Source organism: Lutzomyia longipalpis, chromosome 3 (genome assembly GCF_024334085.1).
Source record: "Lutzomyia longipalpis isolate SR_M1_2022 chromosome 3, ASM2433408v1".
Lineage (NCBI taxonomy): Eukaryota > Metazoa > Arthropoda > Insecta > Diptera > Psychodidae > Lutzomyia > Lutzomyia longipalpis.
Genome location: NC_074709.1, coordinates 11,335,965 through 11,361,404, shown reverse-complemented (window position 1 = coordinate 11,361,404; position 25,440 = coordinate 11,335,965). Strand labels below are relative to the sequence as shown.

At 35.3% G+C, this 25,440-nt stretch overlaps 2 protein-coding genes across 8 annotated transcripts; both read right to left on the bottom strand.

Annotated features, from left to right (window-relative positions):
• Nucleotides 1–459: 459 nt before the first annotated feature.
• LOC129792091 (sodium-dependent nutrient amino acid transporter 1) lies at nucleotides 460–23,725 on the bottom strand. Of its 7 annotated transcripts, none has more exons than XM_055830829.1 (8): nucleotides 23,633–23,725; nucleotides 17,372–17,830; nucleotides 11,950–12,264; nucleotides 3,083–3,314; nucleotides 2,742–2,884; nucleotides 2,636–2,679; nucleotides 1,425–2,563; nucleotides 460–1,203 (listed from the first exon to the last, which is right to left on the bottom strand). In XM_055830829.1, the coding sequence occupies exons 2-8, from the start codon at nucleotides 17,414–17,416 to the stop codon at nucleotides 614–616; spliced, it is 2,508 nt and encodes an 835-aa protein (XP_055686804.1). In that variant the 5' UTR covers nucleotides 17,417–17,830; nucleotides 23,633–23,725; the 3' UTR covers nucleotides 460–613. The 7 variants fall into 7 exon arrangements, with proteins under 7 accessions (XP_055686804.1, XP_055686803.1, XP_055686806.1 ...); XM_055830828.1 differs by lacking the exon at nucleotides 23,633–23,725 and adding an exon at nucleotides 22,305–22,455; XM_055830831.1 differs by lacking the exons at nucleotides 17,372–17,830; nucleotides 23,633–23,725 and adding exons at nucleotides 15,001–15,151; nucleotides 15,296–15,556.
• Nucleotides 23,726–23,962: 237 nt separating this feature from the next.
• Nucleotides 23,963–25,371, bottom strand: LOC129792132 (RAB6-interacting golgin). The gene is made up of 4 exons (XM_055830914.1): nucleotides 25,241–25,371; nucleotides 24,570–24,906; nucleotides 24,368–24,508; nucleotides 23,963–24,299 (listed from the first exon to the last, which is right to left on the bottom strand). Exons 1-4 carry the CDS (start codon nucleotides 25,311–25,313, stop codon nucleotides 24,107–24,109), a joined length of 744 nt encoding a protein of 247 aa, XP_055686889.1. The 5' UTR covers nucleotides 25,314–25,371; the 3' UTR covers nucleotides 23,963–24,106.
• Between the last annotated feature and the right edge of the window lie 69 nt (nucleotides 25,372–25,440).

Sequence of the window (25,440 nt, the reverse complement as noted above, 5' to 3'; positions counted from 1 at the left end):
GAATTTTCCGAATTTTCAATGAAAATTATCAAAAATTAATGAATTTTCTCGCGCTTTAATAACAAGTTTTTAAGGATATTTAAAAACATTGCATAGAGAACGTTAAATAAACTAAAATAAATGAGAAATAAAAAAAAATACTTTTCTAAAATGAAGACACTGAGAGAAAAATTTTCTGAATTTCAGTAATAACAAATCACTGATTAAAAAATATTTTTGAAAAGGAAAATGATCAGAAAGCAAAAAATAGAATTGTAAAATCTCAAAACATCTTTAAAAATTAGTAAAATTCATCAGGAATAGCTAATTTGGTGCATGGGAGGCTTAAAATGTACAAAATTACCAAATTATTTGAAAAAAAAAACGAAAGTTAACGAAAATTAAGGAATTTTTAACAGAACAACACCAGTTTTCCTGCTGAATTAACCAAATTAACGCAAAATTAAGAAAAGAAAAAGATTTCTACTACATAAATGATATATATTTTAATCTCCTGAAGAAATTCATATTTATAAAATATGTACACAATTGATCTTTATTTATTTATTTATTATTATTAAGTAACTAGGCTTTCATGGAAATGGTATGATTTGAGCGTCTGTGTGGCCCCCCTTTACAACTCGGTGGAGTACTCCTCGGAATTCCCGGAGTACTTTCGCCAACAAATGTGATCATTTTTGTCGTAGCCCCCGACAAAGTGATCGTAGTTGTCATGGTAGGGCGTGCGCTGGGGGAATCCCGGATTTGGTACATCCTGTGCACGTGCCATGGGATTCCGCACCAGGGAGATCTTGTAGTTTGGCCTATCCTGCGGCAGAATCTCAATGCGAGACGCATAGTTGTTGTCATCACGCACCCTTGCCGTTGTGTACAGACTAGATCGCATTGGGAGTTCAGAGCGTGGATTCAGCTCCGATCGTGGTGCCCCATTGGACATCTCAGAGGTGCGTGGTGATGAACTCTGGTCGTTCTGCTGGAACGTTCCCAGTGTGCTCTGACGGAAGTTGTGGAATTTGTCCACACTGATGTCCTCCTCGATGGCTGAATCCCCGAACACGGAGCCACTGTAGTTTGGGGAACTGCTACCCGGTGTGGAGGTGTTGCGTGTGTGACCGTTGTATTTTGAATGGGGATACTGACCCCTCTTGATGGAATTTGTGTAATCTTTGGTTCCACGGCGTCTCAGTGTAAAATCACGCTCTCCTGAAAGATAAATGATAAGAAAATTTAAGCAAATTAATGATAAAATAGATTTGAAAAATAATGGCGTCCTTTCAAAACAAAATGGCCACTCAACCGTTGATTTTTATAAATATTCAATTATTTCTTAACATTGCAGTTATGTACATTTTTTTTCATGACTTCCTCTAAAATTAATTTGAATTTGTGGCGAAAAATAAGCTTGACGGGGCCATTAATCTCACCTGTGTCTTCACACTTGGACGTCCACTGTTTCCACGCGTGCCGCACGAGTGGATCTGCTGGTCCCCAGTCTTTGGATGGCTTTGTTGCACCGCGAATCATGCTGATGAAGTTGTAGTCCACCTGTTTGGACACCTCCACACATGCCACAATCACAATTATCCCAAAACTCACAACAATCGGCAACCATCGTGGCATATACTCAATCAGGAGTTCACTTGGAATGTAGATTATGGCCCACCACGTGAGTATCCCGGCCAAGAAGATGGGTGTTAGCACCCAGAGAATTACCCAAATCTTCACAATGGGACGCCCAATGGAAAATTCAAGATCTGTGTAGATATTCTTCGCGCCATAGATCCACATAATTGCCAGGATGTCCACAATAAGGGCACAAACAATGAAAGCGCCAACAAATCGTGTGTCGAGAAGTCGTGCAGCTGCAAATTCGGGAGCAATGAGCGCCACAATGGATGCAATAACAGCCGCAAAGGCAAGCGTATAGTTGGGATGTTTCCGCAGAATCCGAGAGGCCGTATAGATGTGGATAACGATGGAAATTCCCGCCACAATCATAACCACCAGGTATGAGATCCCTGGAACAACTCTTGCCAACGTTGGATCCTCCTCAACTTGAGCACGATCATAGATCGCCGTGAGTGCAGCGAGTTCTGGAAAGAGTGGGCTTGTTCCGGTGAATTCATTGTGAAATTGGAATGCAAAGAATGTCACGGCGATCATGGTGATGAGGATGTTGAAGCAAATGTAGGCAAAAGTTGTCTTCACGGCATCCCCTTTGTAGAGAAACTTTCCCGTCATCACGGGAATAATCCCAAAGCCAATATTCGTGGAAAGGATCATCTGGACGAGTGCACTGAACCACACAGTACTCTCTGTGAGGAGCATCTCATCGAATGGCCACATCGGTGGGAGATTCTCCTTTGTGACTGACCGTGAAATCTCCCAGCCTGTCTGCAGCATGAGAATCACGAAGGCAATTAGGCCCATCGTGAAGATAGTTCGTCGGACAACTCTGCTGCTGTGTGTGCAGACCATTGAGACGATCCAGAAGACAATGAGGGCCATTGTGAGGAGCCCAAAGTACAACGTATTCTCCCATACTGGCACCAGGAAGGTCAGCCTGAAAGGAAAAGAAAAAGTTTTTATTAAAAACTCATTAAGAAAAAATTTTAATTGAATAAAAAAAACTCACTTGAGACATTCCTGACCGCTCTTCCCAACTGCTGTATATCCATCCTGAAAAAGGAAACAAAACATTAAGCACCAGAATCCTTGAGAAAAGGACATTAAAAACTCACATCAAGTCGCTTGAGGCTCGCACAATAGTTGAATGGCACGGATTTGAAGATGAGCATCCCAATGTAGAGGAAAGCCACTGTTGCATGCAACGATGTCCAGATCGTGCTCAACCAGGACGCAATTCGTCCCACAAAACTCGCACCTGAAGCATTAATTAATGTTATTTTTATTATCGAATAAACTCAATCAGGTGAAAAGTTCGTATTTCTGTGAGATAATACCGCGTGTGCATGAAAAATGGCTTGAAAAAATTTTTTATTTGGAATTTGTGCCACAAAATTACTTTTTTTTCAATTCATGCGAAGTGATTTAACGAATTTTTCAAATAGCAAAAGCAAACCTTTGAAGACTGGCGAGGCGCGCCATGTATGAGCAGATCCCTGACCCAGAAATTGTCCCAGAGACACCTCCAGAAGAACAATTGGCAGCCCAATGATGAAGAGGAGGCTGAAGTAAGGCACAAGAAAGGCACTCCCGTGTCGTTGGAGCTCACGTGGGAAACGTATTACATTGGCATATGTTAAATTGAGGCACAAGCAGAGGACAATGCTCCGGAAGATGGAACACTTTGACTGAAAATAGAACAAAAAATAGAGAATTGTTATTAAATTATTAATTTGATAAAGAATAAATGGAATAAAATATTTCAAAAAATTTGTGCACTGTGGAGAGGAAAAAAATCAATTTTAATTGAGGAATTGAAAGAAATCCTTAAATTCTTAAATGTTACATAAAGCTTAAATGCAGAAGAACTCAAGAGGCATTTAGCTAATAAAAAATATTCCAATATTCCGATTATATTTTTAAATATTCCAAAATAGGAAAATAACATTTTTTTACAGTCTGCATTTTTGATAAATGATTTGTGGTGTTGAAAATGTGTCTGTACGGATTGGAGAAAGTTTCAAGAGTTTTTACATTATTAGACCTGATGAATGGCGAATAAAACTCTCGAAACGTCGAATACAGAAGTATATTGTGAAGCTGCAACATGTCATACATCGTATTCTCCTACACCATTAAATTTCAACCGAATGTCTTCGAAAACATCATGCATATCTTAACTAATAATAATTAAATTTATTCATGAATATTCAGCGAATTTTTGGGAAATATTCCGTAGTTAAATGCCCTTTTAATTACACCCGATTAAACAGAAGCTTTTTTCACTTTCATTTAAATTGAAATATGAGAATTAAATGGCATATAAATGGAGAAGACAAAGTGAAGCCATATCTTGGAAATTAAACTTTACTGGAAGATCAATTTTAATTGCACTTTTATCGGTAATTAAAGGGCTTAATGACGAATTTATGACAAAAATTTACGACTTTTGATATTAATGTAAATAAAAGTCATTAAATCATCTTCTTCATCATTTCCTTCCTGCCTCTCTCAGTGCACAATTGAGACGGATTTTTTTTTAATCGGGAGTGGATGTGCAATTCCGTGAATCACACTCACTTTCTTCAGGTAGCGAAATTGTTCGTCATTTCGTGTGAAATAGAGGTAATCAATGAGGTACTTGGCTGTATTTGGATCCATCGCTTCACTTCTCTGGCAACAGGGAGCACCCAAAAAAATTTGTGTCCTCACCAGGGCAGTCACCACGTGAATGGGGGACTCCACTTCCCTGCCATGGTGCTGCGCATACAACATACACTTTTCCACGCTCTGTGTCTCTCTTACTTTTGTGCGTGATCGATCGTTCACATGAAATGTTGGACGTTCTGCATCGTTATTTTGAATTTCCCCGACGTCCAAGAAAAAATTACGCTCTATTGGCACACTTTTTTCAAAAAATCAATTTTTTTTGTTCCACCCATATGTCTTCATTATATCACCATCGAGCAGAAATCACACCGGAATCGACCCTCTCTCTCTCATTCCTTTCGCGCGCGGAGATTATTTAATTGGATGTGTACGGAGAAAATTATGCAATTGGTAATTGTATGTCCATTTGTCGGTGGTCAACAGGTTGCAGCAGAGAGTAAATCATAAACTTTTATGTGTGAGCATTTTATTTTTAACCATTTAAAGGCCCATTGCATGCTTCCGTCACAGAAAAATGCTTAAGAAGCGAGAATTTTTATAAAAAGCAGTAGTGTGTGCATCAAAAATGCTGTCCCAACTACCATTATTTCCATCCTATTTGTTAATTTTCCATTCTTTTTGTAGAAAAGATTCTTTAAGGAGTTTTCGGAGTTTTAGATATAATAAAGTATGACGAAACACTCTGTGCAGCTTAAATAGATCATCAATTTCAAGGTTTTCAATGCACACGGATTTATGGGCAGGAAATAAATTAAATTTTCCCTCATTCTCTTTTCAGCTGCATTTTTCAACAGAGCACCGAAGAGACAATCGCCTTTCCTTGCTTGCATCTTGAAGCTCATTTTTATGCAAATCCCCTAATTTATAGTCGCTACAAAACGACCAAATTTGAGACACTCCCCGTGGTGTGAATTGGTCCATGGATGCAGGAGAAATATTTAAAATTTATTGCTAAATTGCTTTGATTAAATTGGGCGTGATTAATTAAAATAAAGCACTCTAAAAATTTTTGCTCTTTATCCAATTCATAATTAATTATTTCTTCACTTTCTTGTAAAATATATGAGCTCACCCGTTTGGGCGCAGAGATGGACGCAAAAATAGTGTTGGAAGCTCTACTTTCTCGTAAGAAAAAAAAAAACGGGAGATTGATAAATATAAATTTGCGAAAAAATAGTAAAATTATTGAGATTCTCTTCATAAAAAAAAGAATTTATACATAATTTATGATTTTTTACTGAGAAAGAAGATTAAGAAAAATTTCTTCCATTGCCACGGTGTATACCTAAAAACTGTTTTGCATAATAATCGTGATACAAATTCAATAAGGTTTCAACAACCTCCAACGCAAGGAAGGTCAATGGAATGCCTTTTGTATGGAAGAAAAAATTTTAAAATGAAATTTCTCCAATTTCTTTTCAACACATATCGCCCAAGCACTTGTAAGAAATCCTTTTGAAGATGGAATTCACTTTAAACAAGAAAAAAAGAATGGAAAATTTCACTTTGCACCGACGCCAAGGAGTAAAAGCAACAACAACCAAAAAAAATGAGACCCTTTATGGAACAAGGTCCCATGCACACATAATTCAATTTCAAGAGGAATCACTTGCCATTTATCTAAAATTTCATGTCTTTTTATGCTTCTTTCACCAAAAGTCTTTTGACTTTTTTTTTGTCGACCACACTCCACAACAAATACCACGAAGGGAAAAACTCTTCCTTTTTTCTTGGAGAACAGTTCGAGAGAAAAAGAAAATATAAAGCATCGACTTGAGTTTTTAAAATAAAAAAAAGTGCAAGAGAGTCACGTACGAAGCGACCGAGAATCAATTGAAGACTGAATCCGGAGAATAATAGCAAAGTGTGTATCACATGGAAGAAAAGTCGAATCGAAGCGCAAAAAACGAAACACTCAAAATCATTGGAGTTGAACCACTTTGGTGGTGAATTCAGCTGTGCACAGACAAGCTAAAATTCCCTATATGCGATGTACTTTCAATTGCTCTCTGAGCTTATCCCCAACTCTTCTTTCCCTTAAATTCATCCACAACCTACGAAGCAATACACGAGAATAAAGCCCACAGGATTCCGCGGAGTGTGCTCTAATCCCGCGAGAACAACTTCTTGTGATTGTATGCTTCAGTGTGTACCAGAGGCCCCTTTTGTACCGCGATCCCCTTGCATGTGATTTGAAACTCAAGCGCGTCCACTCTGTGAGACACGCCATGCACAGAGAGAATCAACTTCCAGTAAGACACACCATGGCCCATGGACACGAAAAGGGTTCACAAACCGTGAGAAAGTTAAACGGATAGTTTGAGATTTTTTTATCTTTGAAATTTTATTTTTTTATAGGGAAATTTGAGGATTCTTTCGAATAATTTAGAGATAAAAATGATAGGACTTTATCAGAAAACATTGTTTTTTTTAGAATCAAGTTAGAAGAGTTGGAAAATTGATAGAATTAACAAAAAATAGAAGATTCTAAAACGTAATTAAAATAAATGAAATTCACAGATAAGTTCCATTTAATCCACTTAGCCTAGACTATGGGCTAGGTTTCTTTTAGGCTGAATCTAAATTTTTAAGGTCAAGCTTAAAAGTTTTAAGTATGTCAGGCTATGTACATTGGAACTAGCCTGATCTTAAAAGATAAAAAGCCTAATCTTCGAAAAAATCTCAAGCCATGCCTAAAAGAGTTAAGGCAGCCTAGAAAATTAATGCCTAGCTTAAAACCTAAAGCCTCCTTCAGGAAAACTTGAGTTTTGAATAAGAAAAACTTAGGCCTAGTTCAAAAAAAATTAGGCGGACTTAGTATAGAGAAGATTATTCATTCAAAAAGATAAAAGAACATTCAATTGAAAAGATTTCAGTTATTTCATCACAAAAAATTGAGAGTAGTGCCTACTTATCGTCTGCCGACGTACAGAGAATGTAAGAAATCTAAGAAATATTTTTATCATTTTAATATACAACAGGTAATACTAGAAAAAATTAAATTGATTGAAATGAGTTATGACGAAACATTTATGCTATGTAATGAAGCAATAAATTTTATATTAAAGCTTATTAATCCAATTTACTATTTAATTATATTTAATTACAAGATATGAAAGATAGAAAAATTGCTTCTGTAGCGATAACTTGACTATATTCAATGCAATGGTAAATTATTAATCATAAAAATGATCTGAAGAGCTAAAACATTCCATTTTGAACAACATTTTTAATAAAAAAAATTAATTTTAAAAGATCCTTATTTATAAAAAAAACGAATTATTTATATAAAAAATGTTTCCATAGCTATAAATCCAATCTATTGATCAATCCCATATTAGGGCACCTTCACCTATTTATTTCTTTCTCCACCAAAAACCACAAACTATGCTGCAAATCTGTCTCGCTAAAATGGTCAAAATGTCTTTAATACAGCAATTTTAGAGCAACCCATTAATAAGCGATTAATGGAGTAACTGAGAGAAAATTTCTTTTGTGAGAATTCGCAGAGAAGCTATTAAAAGAAATTGTATAATATGTGGTCAGCAAGAGGTGATTTTTTAAAAATTTTAATTTCTATGAGAAATTAAATGAAAATTTCACAGAAAAAAATACTTTCTGACTGTTGCAACTCCCCTAGACTGAAACATTTTATTTTTCATGTTTGATTAAATTACATTTTATGTGTAGAAAATGTGCTCGCGTCGGCATTTTCCATATGAGTTGCGTTTTCCTTTTGCACCTCTCTTTTCTTATTTCCTCATATTTCGCAGTTGCACTGTGAAATTCTTATAATATGAATGAAAAATCGTATAATATTAAAAAAATGAACATTTCCATAATAATTATTCAGATTCAGTGAATATTAATTGCATATAAAAGAGCAACAATGTTACAGAGGAGAATAATGTTGGCATAGAATATAGGAGAGCACAAGACTTTGCTGTTTTATCCACGTGATAATGTACAAGAATGGTCATGGATTTGTAAGCAGGAGTGCTCTTCTTTGCTCTTGCTTTGGCGTTAAAAAAATGCGGCTATGCCGGAGCTTTTTATTTAATAAGAAAACATAATATATTATGGTTCCCCCCTTGCTCTGAGCAAGTCTATTTTCATTTAAATTGTATATTGTATAGCTCATTTTTCCCCGGAGTCATCATCATCATCAAAGTGTGGCGAGAAATTGCACGAGTCAGTAGTTCTTGTACATACTATATTGTTGATAATTACAGAGGAGAGAAGCAGTGAAATGCAGCGTGAGCAAGTAAATAGCGAGGAATTTTCACGGTCAACGTGAAAAGTGAACTTCCACATTTTTATGGAATTTATTCCTCCTCCACCTCAATTGTATATATGTAGGTATGTTTGTGGAAATTGGAACAAGAACAAAACTCTCATTGGAGCTAAATTAAATTTTTCCCTTATCACCCAGGGCAATTGCCTGAAATTCTCGTGAGCCAGCGATATAGGCGGTAGCTCCCCTAATGGTTTTTTAATGTATCGCAACCTAATGCACAAACTATTGCGATAAAAAAATGTCTTCTCCACTCAACAACAAAACCACCAACTACACGATAAATCTGGAGCAATAAAAAGTCCACACGTATATAGGCTATGACCATGACCACGGTGAAAAGGCGCATTATATACCAACTGGACAAAAAAGCTCAATGCCTAAAATTAGCGATAATGCCCCATAGAAGCCCAAAAGAGATTTACGACAAACACCACATTTAGCTCAATTAGCTGCGATATTAATTTCCGTGAAGTGAATGCAACATTACTCACCTCACACGGGGGACTCACAGGCGCTTACCCACCCAGGCAATAAAACATCATCCACAAAATCCCTTATCCAACCATTTAACACCCGATAAAAATGTTCTGAAAATGCTCCAATGATTTCTTTCTCTCCCCATCTGACTTCATCGTGTTTGTGGGTAATTTTGCACATCTAATTTTATATTATATTATATTTTATATTTAATACACAATAAATTAAGTAATAGACTCTTAAATAATTCTCTGATGCATAAATTAATAATGTATTAAAGAGGAGAGAGAAGAAAATGGAAGAATAATTACAATTTCCCACTGAAATCATTTTTTATGAGCCCCCTTTTCTTCTCACATGTTGCACTGAATTTATTTACAAGACATTGGTACAACACCGCATCATGATCATATTGTATTAAAAACACCTAAATCAGAGTTTATGAAATGGTAGATTGGAGATTTTCAGGTGTTCCTGATTCAATTAAAGATTATAAAAAGGAATTTTTATTTGTTAAAGGACTATATTCGTATCTACAAAGGAGAGACTTGAATAAACATATTCTAATATTTGATCTTCTAACGTTTGACGTCTCTTTTCTTACACTTGACATTTGTTATCTAACTCCTGACGTTTCTTTTTTAAACTTTTAACGGTGTTTTCTTCTAACGTTTGACGCTCTCTCATAACATTTTTATTTATTTTTAGACTGGAAATAAGTTATTTTAACCTAAACTACCTGAACTTTAAGAGTGTCCAGATCAGACACTCAAACACCCTTCTTTGTCCATAAACTCTTCATCTAATCTCTCATCTATAAAATGCCACACCTTCACATCCTCTCAACTCTGTTTTAGTACAAAGCTCTGCTCTTTTGCAAGTAATGCATCAACTAATTTGGCTGCAGTGTGCTTGATTTTTCACAAATAAAATCCCACTGTTGTGGAAAAGTAGACATTCATCTAGCACCTTCAGCACCTTTGCTAGTGCTGAACTACGTGCACTTTTTTTTATTTTGTTAAAGTGCACCTATATAGAAAAAAGACAATAATCTACATAATTTTTCTCATAATATGCAATCGTTGAGAAAAAGGGCAGAAAAACCGTCTAGAGCTTTTTTTCTTACACTCAGCAGCAGCAAAGATCTCAAGAGTCGGACAATTTCTCAAGAAAATTTTTTCATAAGTGCTCTCTCATATAAATAACGCGCCAAACAGGTTGAGTCGTTAATTTTCATTGAGGCCACCATTGCGCAATTTTAGTGGTGGCTTTTTTTTTGTACATTTTCAAATTGCATTTCAGAACACTCGCCATATCACGTGGTGTTGCAGTGTTGAAAAAAAAATGCCACCGCAAGATAGATTCTTGTGTGTTGCTGTCCCAAATGGAAAATCCAAAAGTTCTGCGATGAAAGAACTTTGACACTGCATGTGAGGTCAGTATTTTATTTTCAGTTCAATCAGTTCTTTTTTTGTGTGTCTGTGGAATTAAAGAGCAATTGGAGCGGAACATTAAACCCTGTAATTTTCTTTCATCGTCGCAATTCATGCCGTACAACATGGAGTTTTTTTTTTAATTAAACGCTCAAACAATAACAATAATGCGCGTCTTTGAGCCACCAAAGAAACGTATAAGGATAGATTTTATGGGGCGAACAATTTTTTCGTGTGGATGCTCCATCAATTGGCGACACACTATTGAGGTAGAGGTCACAACGAAGGCGAAAGTGTGGTGCACAGGTGATTGTTTTTGCAAACAAAATGAAATTAATACATTCAGCAGATACACCCTGATATTTTTCTTCTCTTTTTGCTGCTTTACGCATGATCTTGCACAATGCGCTGAGTGAGAGAAGAATTACAAATTGGGCTTTTTCTCGCCCATTTGTGGTTCACCGCGGAATGACCGCATTTTTTATTTTTCTTTAAAAAAAAGCCCCATTAATTAATTCATCTCATTTATCTAAATTTATTCGCGTATGCGGTTAAACGGATTAATTGGGATTAATGAGTAAAATTCGAATTACTGTGTGGTTTCGTAGTGCCCTTAATTTTGGACGTTTAAATGGTTTAAATGGACATTATAGATCCTATGATTGATTACCAATATCTCTCCTTGTTTTATTGATTTATTTTTGTACTCTAAGTTATTTAATTTTTACTTTTTTCCCTCTTTAATTTGCCATTTTCTTTGAACATATTCCAAATCAACCACAAACCCATAAACGTTTTGACAATATTCCAGCAATAAATCAGCAAAAATTCTCCCCTTCAAACCAACTTCAATCACATGCACAGTAAATCGTCTTCAGGTGGCAGAAATGCCAGAAGAATCTACACGCCCAATTGAAGACTAATTTTCCATATGAATGAAATGCATGCAAAAGTTGTGACTCAATGGAAATAGCTTTTACATAATGGCACAACATATTGGAGAGCAATTTTCGCATAGTTTTCTTACTTATATTGCGCAATTTTCTTTCCAGCTTCTGACGGATATATTGAATGCAGAAACCTTCGTGAAGCACGTGAAGGAGGTTGCGAAGAAGAATGATCGCTAAAACGCGATCAGCCTCGATTGAATCATCAATTGGGCAGTCGAAAAAAAATTTCAAAAATAGAGACATGAAAAATAAAAGAAACAACCGAGTTCAGTGTCTTCGTAGGAGCCACCGCTGGGGGCTTTTGTGTGTGCGACATCTTCTTTACGCATTTAATGAGGCAAATTCCTCCCAAAGCAATTGTTGTCGTCGAAACAATTCCCCATGCACAGTTCCCATTAGCATAGAATTCGACAGGCATGATTCATGCCAATCAACACCCCCGCTCATTGTTCTTTGCTCAGGTATTGAAGGTAGTTTGTGAAAATTTGTGTCTTACCTGCTTCGTGGACTGGTCATCGTCTTCCGCCGTGGTGTCCATCAATTTAGCCGTTGAGGTGTTATTTTCATGGAGATTCTTGCTATGCTCACTTGGGGTCACGTACTGGAATTCAATATTTGTACCCACTGCACTGGAGAACGTGTCTGTTGTCCAAATTGGTTGCACAAAGTCACTCTGGTGGCTCGAAACGCTGGGACGTTTTCCATCTGCGGTGGAAAATTGATGACCACTCACAGACACCGTACCGTCGGAGAATCGATGGAAAGTCAAATTCTCATTGCCCAGAAATGGCATTGAGTTGTTTCCATACACCTGCAAGGAAGAAGAAATTTCCAAAAAAAGATGGAATTATTGAAAGAAATTTTAAAAAGAAAAAAAAAGAGTGAAAGTTGAGGGAGTTTTATCGATCAGAAATACAACGATTTATGTACACAACACCCAGAAATTCCTGAAAGTCTTCCACAACATCTTAGCATTTTTGAATTAAGATGCCAACAATGCTTTTGCTTTGGCTTTTGCAGTGTGAAGAATTTAAGAAATCGCCATAAAAGCTTTCCTTGAAGTGTTCTTTAAATAGAAAGTAAGTCATAGCGATAAGGAGTAGATAAAATATTACATCCACTTTCTCAAGATTATATCAATGAACAAAGTATGTATCTATGCACTTAAGAAGCCAATTTCGCATCGCATTTCAAATGGAGATCATTTGTGAAATTCCCTCGTCTCATAAAGCCGCATCAATGCGAAAATTATTAACCAACAGTTGAATGTCTCCGTGCAATCAAAGAAATTTCAATGTAATTCAACAACACTCTCAAGGATAAGATATGGCAGAGAAAATGTCTTGTTGCAATATAACAAAAAATTGATAAAAGTGTGAGAGAGAGACGAAAATTGTGGAGAAGATCACTCAATTAATTGGAAAGTTGCATTGATGGTGTGTAACGTGTGGCTGCGAGAGTGTCTCCGCAATGTCTTCTCAAATGATACGGATACATACTGCAAAGCATAAAATTTATTTACATAATGTATCTCTCAATAAACTCCTCTAAATGTAATTAACCCCTACAGAATGCAGTTATGTGCGAAAAATAGCAACATACACTACCCGCGAAAAGTTTTCGGGCAAGGCTAAAATAGGATATTTTTGAAGGCAAATTTTAAGTGGCTATATCTCCGGCTGTGATTAACCGATTTTCAAAAATTTACCAGTTTTGGAAAGGTACATTTCTCACCTTTCCAAACCTGGTACATTTTTGAAAATCGGTCAACCCGTTCGCTTTTGGCAGCCATTTTGGTAAATCTAGGTAGAAGATGCTTTTTTCAATATTTTACAATTTTTCACTTTGACCCCTTGCATCTCGGCCGCTAGTGCACCGATTTTGATGAATAGAGTATCGTTGGAAAGGTAATTTAATTCTCTTTCCAAATCTGATAAACTTTTGAAAATCGGTCAAGCGGTTTAGTCGTGACAGCCATTCTAGTGAACCATAGTGAAAAAATACACTTTCGAGTATATCTCAGCCTGTGGTTGACCGATTTGAACAAACTCGGATTCAAATGGTAGCTAATCATGTCCCCTAACTTTCAAAAAAAATTTCATCGCGATCCGTCAAGTGGTTCTTTTTTAATGTTTTTTTGAGTGATACCCTTATGTTACAAATAGGGTACCCTAACTTCAGGCGTTGACCATTTAATTTTTATAAGTTACACTTGGCCCAAATCTCATCAAAATTAAAAGTAGACATTATTATCTAACTTTTAAAAAAAATTTCACTCAAATCCATCAAGGGGTTCTCCTGTAATGTCATTTTTTGTGGAACTATGACCCATTTTTGCGTTAAAATTTGATATTTCGACTCAACCAAATTACGGCCCCTGGAGTGTAATTTGACTCAAATCCTTGTTAAATCGGCTTAAAAATGTTAGTAATGGTGTTCTGGACCTTGTTTTGACTCATTTTTTTCAATTTAATTGAAAAATAATTTTGACGATTTTTCGCCCAAAATCTTAATATTAGTCACCTCAAGAGCCACAATATGACTATTAGCAGATTTCAAGTTATAAATTTAATAATTTTATTTAATTTCAAATCCCATTGCCATAACAATATAAAATAAGGTCAACAACGTTTGTTTAATGATTTTGAGTACAATTTGGGTTATCATTTGGTAGGGGAGGGGGGGTTAGAACGGTTGAGAGACAAAAATCGCGTATAGCTTCACAAAAAATGACAATACAGAAGAACCCCTTGATGGATTTGAGTGAAATTTTTTTTAAAAGTTAGATAATAATGTCTACTTTTAATTTTGATGAAATTTGGGCCAAGTGTAACTTATAAAAATTAAATGGTCAACGCCTGAAGTTAGGGTACCCTATTTGTAACATAAGGGTATCACTCAAAAAAACATTAAAAAAGAACCACTTGACGGATCGCGATGAAATTTTTTTTGAAAGTTAGGGGACATGATTAGCTACCATTTGAATCCGAGTTTGTTCAAATCGGTCAACCACAGGCTGAGATATACTCGAAAGTGTATTTTTTCACTATGGTTCACTAGAATGGCTGTCACGACTAAACCGCTTGACCGATTTTCAAAAGTTTATCAGATTTGGAAAGAGAATTAAATTACCTTTCCAACCATGCTCTATTCATCAAAATCGGTGCACTAGCGGCCGAGATGCAAGGGGTCAAAGTGAAAAATTGTAAAATATTGAAAAAAGCATCTTCTACCTAGATTTACCAAAATGGCTGCCAATAGCGAACGGGTTGACCGATTTTCAAAAATGTACCAAGTTTGGAAAGGTGAGAAATGTACCTTTCCAAAACTGGTAAATTTTTGAAAATCGGTTAATCACAGCCGGAGATATAGCCACTTAAAATTTGCCTTCAAAAATATCCTATTTTAGCCTTGCCCGAAAACTTTTCGCGGGTAGTGTACATGCTTGTTTTGCATAATTTGATAAACTATTTTTTTTCAGAAAGATTTTAATTAATGAATTTCTTCTGAGTGAGCAAATCTTTTTTTAAATGAGCCAAAAAATTACATTTTATAGATTGTTGGGATGATGCAACTATTTTAAAGAACCTCTCTGTATCTTTTGTGAAATCCCCTTGAAAGCTGGATTAATAAATATTCCCCACGAGTTTGGAATCAAAGAAAAATCTCGGTGACTTCCATCGAGCTTTAGTCATCTCCTAAACATGCATGGATGATGATGATAAAAATTGCGTCACGTTTTTCCGGAGAACTTTTATCATCATCGCCCAACAATTCACGATTCTCTCAATCATTCCAGGCAAATGCAAGGAATCAAGCACAAAACTTCCGCCTTTTCCAACCTTGACTCATTTATGCGGTCGCACCGAATTATTCGTTAATTTTATGCACAAAACCTCGAGCGAGTTCAGCAAAATAAAAGTAAAAACAGCTTTTTTTTTCTATGTGATTCACTTTCCACCATCCACGAGAAAAGCTCGTCAGCATTTCTTTTACAAACTCGAATTCCGCAATTTCCTTGTCGTTCGATTTAAAATCAAATATCGAGGAAATATCACATCATTTTTATACTTCCGCGCAACATCCGTTTGAGGCGGTGGCGCGCACGTTGGCACTTTCCAAACGAGTCTGTCCACAGTGAAAAGGAAAAGTGCTTCTTCCCCCTGTAAATGGTGCACAAAACTATTTGCTATATAGCCATTTAGAGGTATAATATAAATTGGATGAGTTCGGTGTGCGCCATCATCAATGGAAAGAAAAAACATACCAATCGATTTAGCTGATAAAACATTTAATTACCCGGCAAACTTGTAATGTGTACCCTCCCACCCCATTGAGATTGGCGCGCTAAAAACAACAGAAAATAATATAATTAACTCGCATTATCACTACCAGCATGTGGGCACTGTGAGCACACGTTTATGGTCCGCGGACGCGCAGAGCAAGATTGTGGAATATTTCAAATTCTCCGGTTCAATTCCTCCTCAATTGATGCCAAAGTATTTTTCAATGCTTTTTTTTATTATCATCCCATAATCCACACCGCGCCGAGTGCTAATAAATGTGGAAATATACATAATATACACCACACACTGATTGATCTTGATGAGCATTCTGCTACACAGCAGCACCATTGAGGAGGCATTTAGCTGGGTTTGTTAAATGTCTTTGGGATTTACGTATATTTTACTAAATATTTAGATATTTTGGACAAAAAAAGAGTTCTTGAGCGTTTTGTAATTTAAAATTTTTCATTTGATGGACAAAATGGAATATTTTAACCCTTTCGCATACCTTTGAGTCATACGTTGATGAAAACGTTCTATCTTATAGAATTTAAATTAATTTAATTGTTTTCTATATCTGAAATGCGTTAAATTTATGTAAATGACGCCAAAGGAGATGTTCTGACTGAGGAATGTTCTCTAAGAACGTCCATACAATAAATATCCTGATGAAAAAGATGTTTTACATTAAAATAAATAAGAATCACAATGATGACGTCATTGTTCGTATTTTTAGAAAGAATACTTTCTCAGCTAATCTCCTGGAAAATAAGAAGTCAGGTGATTTCTGAATATTTTTTGATCTTCCAAAATTTTACGTGTATCCCGATTATTTCCCCAAATAAAGGCTATTTCTCCATACAGAATCGAATAAATTCTTTTCAGTGAATTTTGTCGATTTTTCCTACAGTTGAATGCCCCTCGATATTCAATTCACCTGCTTCTGAATAAAACACAACACATACCGCATTCACAGTCTATATGATAAAATGCCACCTATTTTGCACAAATCATACGCGGTGAGAAAGTTACGAAATTGACCACCATGGGTATCAATTAAAATGTGTACACATTGTGCTACTATTAGCTTCTTAAAAGCTCCCACCCACCCAAAGGGGGTATTTATTTTAATTAGCTATTTCTGCAATGTTTTTTTTTGCTTAACTTTTCATCTCGCCAAACAAATCAATTCACTTTGAAAGAAAATGAAAATTTTTAATAATTGAATATTACAGGATGTAACGATCCAGAAATTAATCAAACTCATGCAATTTTTCTTTGTATATTTTCTCTAAATTGAAAGTGATTTCGTAGAAATATCAAGATGTTGCGCCCCTTTTCGGGGTTTCATTGTTCTGCTTTTATCAAGAGAAAATTGATGTATAAAAAATTTATCTGGTAAATAATAATCTATAATTCGGTCAAGAATAAAAATGTTATTTACAGTGATGGCCATGAAAAATGATTCAGTTGCGCAGGAATTTGCAATTTTAATTAATTTTTGAAGGTATTTCTGGGTCATTTTGAATCTTTATTTTATTGGAAGAAAAATAATTGATTTCTTAGAATTATTTCTAATTCTAATTCGAAATATTCTCTAAAAGGCTTTTAATTGTTGAAAAAATCACTCACCGGTTCTTTGAGCTCCTCTTGCTCTTTTTTCCGTCGCCACTTCATTTTCTTTGCTTTGATGCACAAATCACCTTCACTTTCTTCACAAAGATGTCTCTTTTCTTGCAAATAAATCCTTCACTCGATGTGATTTCTGTATGCACAATAAATTCCCCAATATTGCGTTGATTTCACTCCCAGGGCGTCGTCTTCACTCTATCCAATCTTTGTCATCTTGATTCTCTCACGCCCAAGACAATCCAATTCCTTCATGTGATAAATGCCATTTGATAAGGCACCCGACAGCACTTTCTTCACCTTCTTCTCCACCACAAATTGATGCCTTCGCACAAGGCACACGAAAATTGAATAAGAAACACTGTCGCAATGGCTTATTAGCAATATTGTTGCACACACCAAACAAATTTTTCACATCTTCAATGGGGGCGCGCACTCCTCCGTCTGCTGGTGAGATCTCTTCTGTGGAGGGAAAATAAACGATGAGAACAAATTAGGAGACAAACGGTGGAATTTTCACACGAAAAAAAAAACGAGCAACATGTTGAGGTAAACCCCTACACAGCTCACAAAATAAAACTCTAACAGCTCTAACATTTAAATTTATTCCATCTTTTTAATTCCACGGCATCAGTTTAATTTCATTGCTCATAAATTCAATCGCACAAGGTGGAGAGACAAAGAGAGTCACCACGAGAAAACGTTTATCAAGACATTTCTCCGAAATATCGCGCATTTTGAGGTCAATTTATTGGAAAAAAAATCGAATGTATTGAGTGCTGTTTTTTCTGCACGAGTAAATAAAAGCAGCAACATATGAATCAGTCGCAGACTTTTTTTTTGTTGTTATTGTGGACAAAACATTAAAATAAATAAATGCTACAGAAATGGAAAGCCAACATCACGACAAGCAAAAGAATTTGTGAATTATAGCAAGAAAAAGAATAAAGTTCTAGAGGAGAGAGTTAGCAAAAACCCCTCGATTTGAATTTTGAAATTTATGCAAAAGAAATTAAATTTAATATTTGTTCTTTTGTTATAGCCATTTTTTTGTTTAGAATTCTAATTAGACGTGTGTCTTGAATAAATATTTATAAAATCGCTGAAAGATGATATTTTTGATTAAATTTTATTCTTAATGTAATGAGATATGATAAAATTGTTTCTATTATAAAAATATTGAGATAAAGAATTTAAACAGAATCCATTCCTGATATGAAATTCTAAACAAACCTACGGGATTATGCAGATATTTTATAATCAAATAGAGCTAGAAGCATAAATGTTATTGAACTCTTTGAACCCCTAAACAAAGAATTTTGCAAAAGAAATCACAAAAAATTAATTAGTTCAAGAGAATTTTACGAATTTATGTCTAGAATCTAAAGTTTGTTTAGAATAAAAAAAAAAAGATTAGAGAAATTGGAAGTTTTTAGCCATCCGAGACACCTGAGACGTCTTTGACTCTCTCTCTCTTGATCCTCTCCAGATAAATTTTCTAATCTTTGCAAAGTGAATAAATTAGTATTAATATGTTGCACGGAAACTTGCATATGAGAGATTTCACTGCAACAAGTACTGAATTATTAACTTTTCCAGTAAAACCGTGTATAAAAGTCTCTTCTTGAGTGATTTATGAATTCACGATGAACGCATGCGGTCTGTAGGATGTTGGTTAAATTATGTATACAATATTCTTTCTTCTCGATGCACGTTCTCTCTCTCCCCCTTTTGTTCTCATATGGTAAATAATAAAATAATTGATGGATTGTTTCACTAAGCAATTCAATGTGCAGTGAAGAAAAAAATCATCAAACAATATTGGAAGGTGTTGTTGGGTGAATTTAGCATTCTTACGTGATGAAGTAATTAAATTGCAGCGCAAACAAGACATTCAACAAGAATATAATCTTCCAAGACACAAGACTATATGGAAAGAATTATTGCGGAGAATATAATTAATTTTTATACTATTATAGCCTTTTCTTACGCACGCAATTTTTTTCTTTTATAAGCGTGCGCCTTTAGCACCTTCAATTCCCATCAGAAATAAACCAAAAATAAAATAGAAACTGATTAGACAATACATGAGATTTGATAACAAAGTCCACAATCAGCGAGAACATCTCGTGTGTCTATAGGGGAACCTTGGGTTGCTTGTTACATTTTTTCTTGAATTCAGAATTTTCTTTCTGATGTAAAATGTTCGTTTTTTTTACTTTGCCTTAGATTTTATTAAAATAAAATAATAAATCAGTCAAATTCCATTTTCTAATCTCTTAATTTTCTAACTCTATACCCCGAGTTTCCCTAAAGTTTCATCAATTTTCTCTATGCTCCTATCCTTGACTATTTTGCCTCTTAATACATCCTCAACGCATCACAATGTTTTATTTACTATAACTATTCTCCGTCACTTCTTATCGCACACCTTCACATGACTCACAGAAATGTGTGAAAAAAATTAAATAATTTTTTGCTTTAATTGCGCTTGATATTATTATGAAATAAAGGTTAATTGCGCTTCTCTGTTTCATCTCAAAATAGTGATGCTGTGGAACGTTTTTTTTTCGCCAGCACATTTCCTCAATTTCTGCTGCCACCACAATCATCTTCACTCAACTCAGAACATTCGCAAACAATCGTTTTTTTCTGCTTCTGCAGGTATATTACAATATTTCAAGGTAATTTCATTCCGTATGCTGTGTACAAAAACACACGAAAAAATGAATTTTTGTCGGCACGCAAATTGTGTGGAAAATTCATTCAACTTATCGATTCTCCATGGCGGGGTCAGAATTTTCATGGCGGAAACCCTCAAAATAAATCATTCTCAAAATGTAACAATTTGTACAAATTTATCGTCTGAAGGGAATCAGTTTTTTTCTTCATCAAGGTGAAATGGGGACGATGTATCCTACAGCAAAGGTCTTGGGTGATTTACAAATGAAAAGAAATGGAAATTCTTTTCCTTAGACTTGAGCTAAATTTTATTTGGGAAATTTCTCAGAATTCTAATTTTTCATTGATGAATAAAATTTTGAAAGATTGAGCGGTTCCAATTTGAATTAAATTAAAGCAAAGTGTCAGAAAAACAAGGATGGCGTCATCCTTGTCGACCATTTTTTTCACAGATTCTCTAATAATTTTTCTAGCTGGAGCAGCTGGAGTTTTATATAACATTTTTTTTTAAATATAAAAATAGAAATTACTGGTCAAAACTTTTCTCTTCATTATTTCAAAAGAAAAAATTAAATTATTGTGAAAAAACCTATATAAATTGACATAATGACGCCATCTTGGCATTTTTGACACATCTACCCGCTATTACTTAGTAATTGAATTTTAATTTTTTAACTCAACTTTTTATTTCTCTTAGAACAAACTTTAATGATTTTAATTTAGTTTCCATGTTAAAAATTTTATTGCAACGTTAAAAAAATTACAAAGTTTAAAAACATCCGTTAAAAGCAAAAAGCATTAATTAAATGATTTTATTTAGCCATAAAAGGAACAAACAATTTTTTAGAAAAATTTATTAATTAAAAGTTTCCTTAAAAATAATTTACTCGAAGAAAATTAAATGTTCTTTAGACATTCTGAGGTAGACATGAAATTAAATACATTTTAAGATATTTAATATTAAACATTACGGAGAGAATTGAAGAAGCACGTAAATCTAAATGAGAAAAAAAGTTAATTAGTCAATTTTGTAAGACGTCAATTCCAATGTTCCTCTTCAGCGCTCAAAGAAGTCTACATAAAAAGCATTGAGCGTGAAAAAACAGCAATAAAATAAATTATTTTTGATATAAAATAATTGATCTTAGATTGGTACAATTTTCTAATTGGAATTCTTTGATGTCTTGACGTTCTTATTTAAAGTTTTTCCAGCTTTTTTTTTTGCTAAAAAACATCATAAAAACCTCGTAAAAAAGTCAAGAAAATTACGAATAATTCCACCCTGGAAAGCTCAGTAAAAATTAATCACAGGGTATTTATTTTTAACTCCCAATTGAGACTGAATGAAGGTGCATGAGGAGACTCTTCAATTTAAATTCTTAATGCCGTGTTCGTCTGGCGTTTGGGGAGACACATGAAACCGACCGGAAGTTTGTCCTTCACCTTTTTTCTTGCGCTCCTCCGAAATGCTTCTTCACCGTGTTGGCTTTGAATTACATAATCTCCCTCTAATGGGACTGTTGAAACAAAAACACCCTCTTCTTGTAAATATTTAGTAAAAGAAAAAAAATATCTGCTGTCTGGCAGTGAGCTTTTTTTTTTTTCTAGAGAGGGAGGAAGGGAGAAAGAATACCGTGCACTTTTTTCTCCATATAATTCAAGAACACTCGACGGTACATTCAGGGTAATGCTTCCCATTAAGTACACACACACACACAGCAATTAAATGCCTCTGAGAGGCTACACATTACAGCAACAATAAAAAATTAAATAACTTGGAAAAATAGCAAATTAGCGGATATCAATTGATAGAATTTATAAATAACAAAAAAAATCAGCAAATTTTCGCAACATTTCAACAAGAGATTCCTCTCCCTTCACTTTTATATGCAAAATAACTTTGAATTTCTGCGAAAAATTGCACAAAGTACGTTGGAGGAGAACAATTAAGTATTACTCTTGTGAGAAATACTTCACATGAGATTCCTATTTTCATGAAAATTCCACGCGCGTTTTTCCTGCAGCACCACCGGTGTGGTTTGCAGTTAAAATGGTATGACGTCACCCGAATTCATGGATTTATTATATCGAGAAATAATCCATACAATTGAAGTTATAACTAAAAATAAATTTATATAAAATTCACGTGTTAGATAAATTCGCATTTAAGATGGAATAAATTGATTTCTGCACAAGTTTTGGATTGCGAGGAAAATTTAGCACATTTCACCAGGTAATCACACCAGAGAATTACCTTTCTCTCCTCAATTCTATTTCGTATTTTCAATAGAATTTATATTAATTCCGCGTACGCGTCCCAAGGATGACACAAAACCCGGTACAACGCAGTGAAGCAGAACGCACCTTCACAGCACGACGACGATTCTCGGACTGCGGTGGAAACGCAAAAGCAAGTGATACCGCACCAGCCAAGCTACACAGCCAATCTCCCGCCACAACAACAAACCTGTGTGTTTGCCTCATTTGCTACCATGACGCTCGATTTTGCTCATACAACCATACGCGAGCCCAATGCGCGGAATTCCCAACACCCGCAGCTCCCAAAAAAAAAAACAAATCCGTGGACTTCTGCAGAGAGGTCAAAAAAACATTCTCATGAGATTTTGAGGATCATTCACGAGGATGGTATGAAAAAAAACGCCAAAAGAATTAAATATCTTCAGAGTGATCTCACATTTCATCTTTTGGTATAATGTTGAGAGATGTTGTTGTTGTCGGTCGTCACAAAGAGGAGTTGTATGAGGGAGGATCGATAGAGATCATTAGGCAAAAGAATTTCAGCAGTAGAAGTTACTTAAATGTCTTGAGAAAATAATCTTAGAGAGTTCTTTAAGCTCTTTTGATAGAACTTTGAGCTTTTAAAAGAAATATTTTGAATTGATCTTGAATTTCTTGAACATAAAGTGAGGATCAAGCAGAAGATCTTCAAATTATATTTTCTAAATTAAATAAAATTGAATTGCTCTAATCATCTTCAAGAAATATTAGCTTTTTAGCTGCTTTTAGAAGCTGAACTGTAATGAAATAAAATTATTTAAGGCAATTTTAATCGCTTTTCAAGATGGCCGCGAGATTTTTTTGACTAAAAGATTGCTCCTAATGTAATTTTCAACAATTCTGTGCAGAAAATCTATTGACTCGTACTATAGGCCCTCTCAAAAGACATTCTAGGCTCTACTAGATAAACTTAACGTATTTACAAATAAGAAAAATTATTTAATTTACTGAAATTCACGTTAGAGTGATCAAAAATCCGCTAAATTAAAAAAACTTGAGAAAGTCGCGGAGATTTTTTAGAATTTTCAGTTTTTCTGGACTCACTTTCAGAGCCTGAAAAAGCATACTCATAAAATTCGATGAGAGACGGGAGAAAATATTATAAATTATGGCTCCATTTCACTGTCCATCACTGTTTGCGCTTCTCTTCAATTTTCTTGTGAATTTTGACTCTCAATTATTAGCTTCTTTTTGTAAAACATCTGGCCAACAGACTTTTGCTCTTTTGCGCATTTCAGTCATTTCAGTCCCTGACCCTCATTTTACAAGCCCGGAAAGTAATACCTGAAAATTCCGTCAAGGTTCACCAACTCCTGCCTCGCCTCGCCAGCTACCTGTCGCACCAACACTGTGCGGGCAACAATTGAAGCCAACTCACCCAGTGAGGTTTCTCTGCCCCTTGCTGGTCACTAATAATTCATCTAATTTGCACACACAACTTTAATGCAGAATTAAGGGGCTTTTCGGAAGAGGCGATAATTCCGGCAATCTTGAAGAAATAAAGCGGGAAATGAGCTCAATCGGCTAAATGGCGATAAGCCCCGCTTGTAAATTGATAAGGAAAATCTTCAAAGAAAAACTGACTCACATCATTAGAGAGGAAACTCTTTTAACTAAACGAGTGATAAAAAATGTTTATTTAATAATTTATGTAATTATAATTTTACTTAAAATCTGGATTAGAATGTTTCTGTTTTTTTCTTAGAGAAGCTCTTCTGGTTAGATTTTCTTTATTTGGGGGAAGGAAGAAGGGAGGGATTACGAGGGAGGATTATCTGGAAGATTGAGTCCAACTTTCTCCATCAATTCAGTTAATCTCTTTGCCTTTCGATCCTCTTTGTGGGCAATAATTGTGCACAAATGCTCAGTAAGGAGTTCCTTCTTCTCTGAAGCCTGATACAGCTCCATCTTTGCCTTGAGGAACATTGCCTCAATTTGCTGATACTGCTTCCTAAATTCCAATTACCCCACGGATGATTACCCTTATAACTGGAAAATGAACAACAAAGTTGTACTTACTGCGTATTTGTATACTGAATTGTGGCAGCTTCAATTTGCTTCCTGAGTATCGCAATATCCGTTGCAAGTTCAGCATCCAGCTTATTTAGTTCCTTCTTCACTTCCTGCAACTTCTTCGTCTCAGCTGCTGTACGTTCAGAACTGCAAATTGGCAATTTCAATAGCTTCCAAATCTTCGTGAATATTGCAGGATGGTACTTACTGCTGCTCTATTGCTTTGGTGAGGATGTCCTGCTTTTGCTTGTTATGCTCCTCCATCAACTTCCGCTGTGCCTCAAATTCCCTCAACGATACACCCCTAAACGGGGATGGTTTGGCCGGATCAGCATCCCCTTTGGGTGCTTCCTCTTCAATACTTGATTGCTTCTCTGGCGTGTCCGGAAGTGGCTGGAAGTGAATATTCTGCGCAATCTGCTCAATTGTACTCTCCAACGTTGTGTCACTCTCATTCTTCTGGTGCACCTCTTCATGCCCATTGCTCTTCACCTGCTTTGCTTCTCCCAGCTTCCGGATACGACTTTGATGGACATTTCTCTCGGCTGGAGGAAAAATTTACTCTTTTACCACACTACAAAAAATCGTCTGCTAAATCAAAACACTGAAAATTCCTTCAAAATCCAAGTTATCTGAGTTTAATATTTTTTGGGGGGATTTCTTACTAAATTCTTTAAGAACTTTTATTGAATTTCTTTGCAAAAACCACCTGGACAAATCACAAAAAAGATTTTAAAAAGTATTCCATAAGCAGTGTGAGATGAAAAACAGTGTAATAACCGTTAATTCAAAAAACAAACACAAAACTCTGCTCCATAAAAACAATTCCACGTCAATTTCCTGCTTTTTCTAATTTCCCACAATTCCTCCTAAAATTACCTGGCCTAGAGACAGCTCTTGTGGTTAATCTGCTGATATCTTCTTGCGTAAATCCATTGAATTTCCCAGACATTTTCACGATAAATGAAATGTCTAAAAAACTGAAGCTTTTCCACGATCGTACAAACTGGCCGATCTTTCGTCAAAAAAAATTCAAACTCAGCGACCGTTGAATGATCATCCCATAGAACTCTTGAAAG

Excerpts from the sequence above, each read along its gene's own strand:
- LOC129792091 (XM_055830829.1), bottom strand. The coding sequence starts at position 17,416 with ATGAAGTGGCGACGGAAAAAAGAGCAAGAGGAGCTCAAAGAACCG. Across the intron at positions 12,265-17,371 it reads AAGAGGAGCTCAAAGAACCG|GTGTATGGAAACAACTCAAT; the intron begins GTGAGTGATTTT and ends TCTTCCTTGCAG. Across the intron at positions 2,885-3,082 it reads CGCCTCGCCAGTCTTCAAAG|GTGCGAGTTTTGTGGGACGA; the intron begins GTTTGCTTTTGC and ends TTAATGCTTCAG.
- LOC129792132 (XM_055830914.1), bottom strand. The coding sequence starts at position 25,313 with ATGTCTGGGAAATTCAATGGATTTACGCAAGAAGATATCAGCAGATTA. Across the intron at positions 24,509-24,569 it reads ACCAAAGCAATAGAGCAGCA|TTCTGAACGTACAGCAGCTG; the intron begins GTAAGTACCATC and ends GCCAATTTGCAG. Across the intron at positions 24,300-24,367 it reads ATTCAGTATACAAATACGCA|GAAGCAGTATCAGCAAATTG; the intron begins GTAAGTACAACT and ends ATTGGAATTTAG.